The sequence below is a fragment of the Ziziphus jujuba genome, chromosome 7, assembly GCF_031755915.1.
Source record: "Ziziphus jujuba cultivar Dongzao chromosome 7, ASM3175591v1".
Classification (NCBI taxonomy): Eukaryota; Viridiplantae; Streptophyta; class Magnoliopsida; order Rosales; family Rhamnaceae; genus Ziziphus; species Ziziphus jujuba.
In genome coordinates this window covers 22,115,458-22,122,518 of record NC_083385.1, presented here as the reverse complement: position 1 = coordinate 22,122,518, position 7,061 = coordinate 22,115,458, and the positions used below count along the sequence as shown (strand labels likewise).

General features: G+C 29.9%; 1 protein-coding gene across 5 annotated transcripts; it reads right to left on the bottom strand.

Annotated features, from left to right (window-relative positions):
• Nucleotides 1-1,169: 1,169 nt before the first annotated feature.
• Nucleotides 1,170-5,089, bottom strand: LOC107404784 (fibrillin-5, chloroplastic). Of its 5 annotated transcripts, none has more exons than XM_025068813.3 (8): nt 4,703-5,089; nt 2,926-3,284; nt 2,690-2,805; nt 2,476-2,598; nt 2,049-2,147; nt 1,886-1,930; nt 1,692-1,765; nt 1,170-1,566 (listed from the first exon to the last, which is right to left on the bottom strand). In XM_025068813.3, exons 2-8 carry the CDS (start codon nt 3,161-3,163, stop codon nt 1,470-1,472), a joined length of 792 nt encoding a protein of 263 aa, XP_024924581.2. In that variant the 5' UTR covers nt 3,164-3,284; nt 4,703-5,089; the 3' UTR covers nt 1,170-1,469. The 5 variants fall into 5 exon arrangements, with proteins under 5 accessions (XP_024924581.2, XP_048335295.1, XP_015867268.2 ...); XM_048479338.2 differs by having other exon boundaries at nt 2,926-3,279; XM_016011782.4 differs by having other exon boundaries at nt 2,926-3,175; nt 4,703-5,085.
• Between the last annotated feature and the right edge of the window lie 1,972 nt (nt 5,090-7,061).

Here is a 7,061-nt window from a genome sequence, read left to right as displayed (position 1 = left end):
GCTAGAAGCTGTTATTAAGAGATCTCAGCTTGGCTCTAGAAATACACGATTCAAGGCATGAAAAATTGTTTTTCTAAATCAAAAACTGCAACTTGGTAAATCTCCATATAAAACTCTCCGCAGCTAGGGAAACCAAATCAATAGCTAAACTTCATTTTATCCCATTGCCAGGGATATTAAATTGTTTAACAAATGATGCAACAAGATAACATATTGTTATCTTATTAGTTTATTTTTAGTTTATTTTGAATTTTACTTACCACTTCAAAAAGTTTGCTTATCGACATTTAAATATATTGAATTTTCAGCAAACAATAATATCACATCATCTTTGCCAAGATAAACAATTTGGTGTTTATGGTTATTATAAAAAACTTAGTGTTTGTAGCACTACTGTTTTCTTTTTCTCTCTTCCATGCAGAAGAAAGAAAATAAATAAAGGTCGAAGAGTCCTTAACACCTATACATGTCAAGCAGTTCAGATCTCACACACACACACACAAAAATACAAGCTTGCAATTGGTGTAGATAAACCAGAAATAAAAATGAAAAATCCTATGCCACCTTTTTATCAGCATATTAAAACTCTTTAGCAAACGCTTATGAAAATTTTGAGGTTTGTCTCATCAAAGTAGACATTTTCTGCTCTTCTTTTCCCAAAAAAAGTTAAAAAAACTTTTCTCTACTTCAATGCCATTTCCCGTAAATAATACGGCACCAAAGAACTGTGAACCAGGTAATATTGAAGAAGGCATTACAATATATGCTTATGTGAGACTGGATCTACCACCAGCGCTGTCATATGAGTGGTAGCTCCTGGCAGAGTTTTGAGGAACCAGCACCACTCAACAGACATTTGTATATTATCTAATTTTCTCTTAGCATATGATGAAATGTTAATTTCTCAGCTCGCACATAAAACTCAATCAAAAAACGGAGTTAAGAATGTAAAACTTTGGTACAAGGAGAGTCAGTCACTGAAGACAATTATGTTATAGAAAAGAAGAAACAAAAGTGAGTTACATTATGATACAATTAGGTCGGGGGAGCAGTGCTAAATGGCCAAATTATCTGAGATAGGAATGTCTACAGAGAGTTTTGATCAGAAAAATGGAAAATGCTTAGCATAGAAAACATTTGCTTGAATAATTTGCTGATGGATGGACAAGGAAACTTAAAAATATCATATGATGTGTCATTAATTGAAATGTGTGAAAGAATGTGCATATTATGTAGATACAGAGTACAAGCTAGTCTGTAAAATATAAAAATGAAAAATTTCAATCACCTCTAGATTTCACCTTGACTTTTTGTCTTGAAAATATGCCTGCAGACATGGAGCTGTAAACATATACGTATGAGTTAAAGGTACAACAAAAAAGTTGACCCGACAAATGCTCCCGTGCTTTACTCACAGTAATAAACTAAATCTTCCTGTGCTGATCTTTAAGCGCAGAAGTTTATTGGGATTAATCAAGGCTTATGATTGAATTATTTTCTGATCTCTCTAATATGAAAATGTTGGCTTTATCATCCCTCCCTATCCTCAATGTATCATCAAGATATCTATGATGATTGAGTTAAGACAGAAGTAGAATATTTTGACGTTCAAAATAATACAGCAAGCAAAATCATCTTTCATTTGACATGCAAGATATTAAATACAGTGTAACTGAAACACTTTAGGATACGTGATTTCAAGCCAACCCTCTGGATTGAATATGCCAAGAAGAAGATCATAATTTTTCCGGAACACGTTCATTAACTATGGGTTTACAAACATGATCAAATGAACTCAAGTTAGAACGAAAACAAATAGCATAACATAATAAAGTGAGTAGGGCATGGTTAAAATCAATTTCATGATTTTCAGTGAACATCATACCTGATCTGGAGTTATTGTTGAGTTATCATAGCTTATATCAACTCTCTGCAAAATTTAAAACGAAATATGTTTTATGGAATATGACTTATCACTGGCATATTGAGAGGTTCTAATCATATCAAAGAAAAAAGAGATGAAAGCAAAAGGGCAGAGATATCTTAACTGATTTGGATGCAATCTTGAAGGAGGCCTCAATTTTCAGCTGTCCATTTAACAATTTGAAACCTCTCACATTGAACTTGATTACATTAACTGCTTTACTCTCCAGTTTGGCATAGCAATGAATGTTGAGACATTGTGACAAGACAAAAGAAAAGTACCTTACAATTCATGGAATACAGAAAAAAATTTAATGGCAAACTTAGTTTTTTTTTTTTTTTTTTTTTTTTCAAAAAATAAATAATAACAACTGACGGTAAACTAAAACATTCTAAATCAAGGAAAACATTTGACTAACTTATTATGCATTTTGGAAATTCTTTATATCTGAACAACCATACTGCTTTCTGCACATAAATTACTGATAAAAACACCTATTAGTGTTCACTACAAAATTTTGGATCTAATCTTATATGATCAGAATCTTGTACCTTAGAAACATCAATGATCTGGAAAAAATCACCTAAGGAGATGAAATCTCTCAACCCTAGCTTTGTTCTCTTGGACCCTAAGATCGTAATTGTACTGTATAAAAGCTTCCAGGATCCAGCTACCTTCCAATCATAGCAGGAAAAGAGAATAATTTTTAAGGAAAACCATTGCCACCAACTCAAGTCAACTTGCAAAAATCTCACTTGGATATACCTTTTCTAGATTTAAAGACGGATCTGGAGTGGGATTCTGAGACTCTAGCATCTTCACCAGATCTTCAATCTCAGTTTTCTTTGCAGAAGGGACCCCAAAAATCCCTCTATTAATTCCTTGATAAAATAAGCAGTTACCCATTTCAACAATGATTTCAAATTTCATCACCATGTTCCTCAAAGTAGGTTAAGTTAGAAAGAAGATGAAATATGATGCTGGGATGCAACAAAACAAACCTTCAAGTGCTTGATAAAGTTCTGATTTGATGTGGGTAAATGTCTCATCCCCAACAAGGCCAGAGCTTTGTTCTGTGACCCTGGTTATGTATATTGGCATCGATCCGAAAGGGAATTCACCAAATCTTGTAATGCTTGTCCTTGGATGTATAGTGGGGACTAATCTTGGAGTTTTCATCATGTTTGGAGGAATTATATGGGAAGCTGGAAATGGTGGTTGGACAAGAATGGTCGCCATGAATTACAGTAACTAGAACAAAATGTAGTGATTTGTTGGTTAGAAAACTGAAGCAGATGATTAGTGAAGGCTTATTTTATTTAGCTCTTTGGTTTGTCTACTGTTGGCTTCTTGTTCTGCCCTACATAGATACAAATTATGGGCCAAGCGCAAGGCACATTGGCTGAGGCTTAGTATGAACACGGTAATTTTTTTTTTCATTTTTTTTAAAACCTAGTTTAGAAATACATTTTCAGAACAAACAACAAACTCATACAAGATAAGATTTGTTTTCAAAATTGTTATTTGATATTGAGTGTGTGTAATGAGACATATTAAATACATGCACACACTAGACAGTACACAAACATAACCCCAAAAAATCCATTTCATAAATCGATCTCACAAACCATTGGGAAACCTAATCAGAATGAGTCTAAAAAACAACAAGGAAAAAGCAATGAAAGGAAAGGAAAAAGAACAACAGCATGACATATAAAAACTAATAACTGTAGCAATAAACCCTAAATATACAAAGAATAAACAAATTAAAAATCTAACAGGAACAAAAAATCAAAAGACAGAGAAAAATAATAAGAATTGCCCCTCCTGGATAATATTTCCAGAAGGGGCTTTGAGCACTTCCCAACTGTTTTGTTGTTCTCCAATATTTTTCATGCACTTGTTAGCTAACCATCTTTTACTGTCCTTGGACCATTCTACTTCTCCGGTTAAACTAAAAACTTTCATGCTTAATTTAGCAACAAAAAAATAACAACATAAAAATCATGTTTATAAACAAATCTAAAACCAAGACAAGTCTTCTTAAAGTAATATTACAGCATGGTAAACAGAGGCCAAAAGTTTTTATCCATCCATTGTTGCTGCATGTTCTATAAATGGTTCTAGGTCATGCTTGATACGTTGTCTCATATACCAACTCTAAGTTGGAGTAAGAGACTGAGTGAACTTTGTTTGTCACTCAAAAGTCAATTATCTTCAATAAAATTTTAGCACCTTCAGGTAGTACATCGGTTAAAGGGGATCAGCTCTCTCCCATTAGCCCCAAGAGACATAACCAACATAAGGCTGCCCTTCAACACTAGCTCCACTGGCTGATCTAAACCCGAAACTGATAAGATTTACCAACTACTGTAAGCTTAAGATGATTCCACTCCCAAAACTACTTTTTGCACTAGTAGTTCCTATCCAGAGAATGAAAACAATCGAGTACAGAAAAAAGCAATGTCCAATGGAAATATGCCTAAACTGGTTATTAAGAATTAATAACTTTTCCAGCTGAATCACACAAGAAATTTTGTTCCAAAACTTTCACCAATTATTTTTTTGGAAAGAACCCAGTTGAAAAAATATGCAGCCTAATTTTTTCCAGTGAAAAGCATACCCTTTATTGTAAATAATATCTACACATTACATGGAAATGAAATTTATATCGAATGGTCTCTGAGAAACTGAAAACAAAATTATTCGATATTAGATAAAAAGCAGAATTAGAAGAAACCCCAGTAGTGCCTAATCCCCCCAGAGCTAGAACCTTACCCAAGGTCTGATTTTAACAATGCCCAGAAGCTGCCTAAGGTTGAAGTAGGAGGTGGTTGCTGTTTCCCGTGACGGGAAGGTGCCGACGACGGCGGTTATGGAGAAACACCGGCGAAGTTATTGGCAGAGAGAAATAGGAGGCATACACCTGTCGAGAGACTGTCTTTTCCTGAAATTTCTTGAGCGCCTCTTATATGTTTATTTATTTATTTATTTTAATACAATATAAAATTATTAATGATACCAACTTATTATCATCAATTATTAAAATATTGGTTATTATTATTATTATTATTTTTTTTTTATATTTGTCAAAATATTGAACAGAGAATGGATTTTATTAAGTTTATGTCTCTGCTGTTTATCAGTTTCTCCTCGTTTTACTTTGAAAACATTGCACTGCTTTCTAAACAAAAACAAATTCTTTCTTTTCTCCAGTTGCAGAATTGCTTTTATCTGGTTACGAATTTTTCCTGTTTTCTAGAATCAAGTTAAATTGAGATGTAATTCTCTGATTGGGTGTTGAATATTTTTAAACAATATTTGTTGATAGGCCTTACATACGTGTGGTTGAGAGACTTCATATTCCCAAATACTTACGTGAGAGACAAAGCCCAAACCACTAATGTGGTAAAATTATATATATATATATATATATATATATATATATAGAGAGAGAGAGAGAGAGAGAGAAGAGAGAGATATCTTTTACAATTTCCAAATAACTTTATATAGTTTTATTTTTTATTTTTTACACACTATTTAAATATATAAAAAAATAAAATTACTTAATACAATATTTTCAATATCTAAAATATCTCTTAATTTATATTATTTTAAAATTATATATTTTTTATAAATAATTTTTTATTTTTTTTACAATTCTAAACTGATTATATACAATCTTGTAAATATTAATTTTACTAAATTACTTTTGTTTTTTTCTTTTTCGTTTTAAATTAGGATTGATTTTCATCTTTTTTATATTTTTATATTTTTTATTATTTTTTTAATGGCATGAAGTGTTATTTATTTTTAACAAAAAAAAGCATCATGGTTACTGAGGATGGGATGATTGACATGACCATCACATTTAATATTTGTATATATATACAATATTTGATAGATAAAAGCCAAATATATTAAAATGTTCAGATTAATACTTTTGAATAATAAAAAAATACTCGATTTTAAATTTCCAAATAAAAAACAAATTTCAATATAAAAGGATCAAATATAAAAGTGTTGTTCTAACTTGGTCGTTGGTAAATGATAAAAAAAAAATCCAAATTAAAGTAAACATTACAAAATTAAAAAATAAAAACTAAATACATCTTACTATTTTATATTTTTCGACTTCTATAATTTATAAATAATTGTTGTATTTTGTAGCCTTAGTTTAGAATTGAGTATGAGTCAAATAGAGAAAAATATATATAACGTATTATTTGATAGGAAGAATAAGACTGTATAAATAGATTATTTAATTAGATTTAATTAATAAATATCTTTAATAGTAATTTTAAATACAGATAAAAATATTAATTAATAATAAAACTGTATAGAGTCCAAATTGTAGTACGATTAGAAATTCTCATATATATATATATATATATATATGTATATATATACATATATACTTATTTTATTAAACTAAAATTCATTTTTAATAGTTTAATAATTATTAAATCATATCAAAAACTAAATTTAAAATTTTAAAATAGTTAAATATAAGTTTAGTGATATATTAAAATTCTATTTGAAGAAAATAAATATTTTTAAAACTCAGTAATTAATAAATATAATTTTAAATCTCAATTTTTAATATGATTTAAAGGTTAAAAAAAGAGTATTTCATATTAATTCTTATATTAAAAACATTTTTGGAGTTGATTATATTTGTATATCTATAATAAAGCTTCGTTAAGAATGCCTTCTAAGTTAGGGATTTGTAATGTTCTTTAATATTAAATATCGCTTTTTGATTTTTTGAAAATTAACTAAGCCATTAGTTATGGGCGAATCCTCAGATAGTTGGCCAGATGAAATCGAAGAACGGACGAAGTTAACGATGAAAAACCCAACCTTAACCGACTGATGCCCTTTTTCCTCCCTCCCAAAATCAAGAAAAATCAAGCTATGTTTTTGGTATGCAAAGTTCCAAAAAAATCTAGAAAAAACGTTCTTCCTCCTTCAGTCTGTGTTTTTGATAAGTTTTATTTATTTATATATTCTTTTTTTTTTTTGAAATTGTTAAAATGTAAAAATTGTTTTCGATAATAAAGAGAAATAATAAAATTTAAATAAATCTTAGTCATCCATGTCATTTTCATCTAATCTAATAGTTGAAAATAACTTA

Coding starts and splice junctions, on each gene's coding strand:
- LOC107404784 (XM_025068813.3), bottom strand. CDS start 3,163: ATGGCGACCATTCTTGTCCAACCACCATTTCCAGCTTCCCATATAATT. Junction 2,599..2,689: donor CGTCTTTAAATCTAGAAAAG/GTATATCCAAGT, acceptor TATGATTGGAAG/GTAGCTGGATCCTGGAAGCT. Junction 1,931..2,048: donor TCAAGATTGCATCCAAATCA/GTTAAGATATCT, acceptor TAAATTTTGCAG/AGAGTTGATATAAGCTATGA.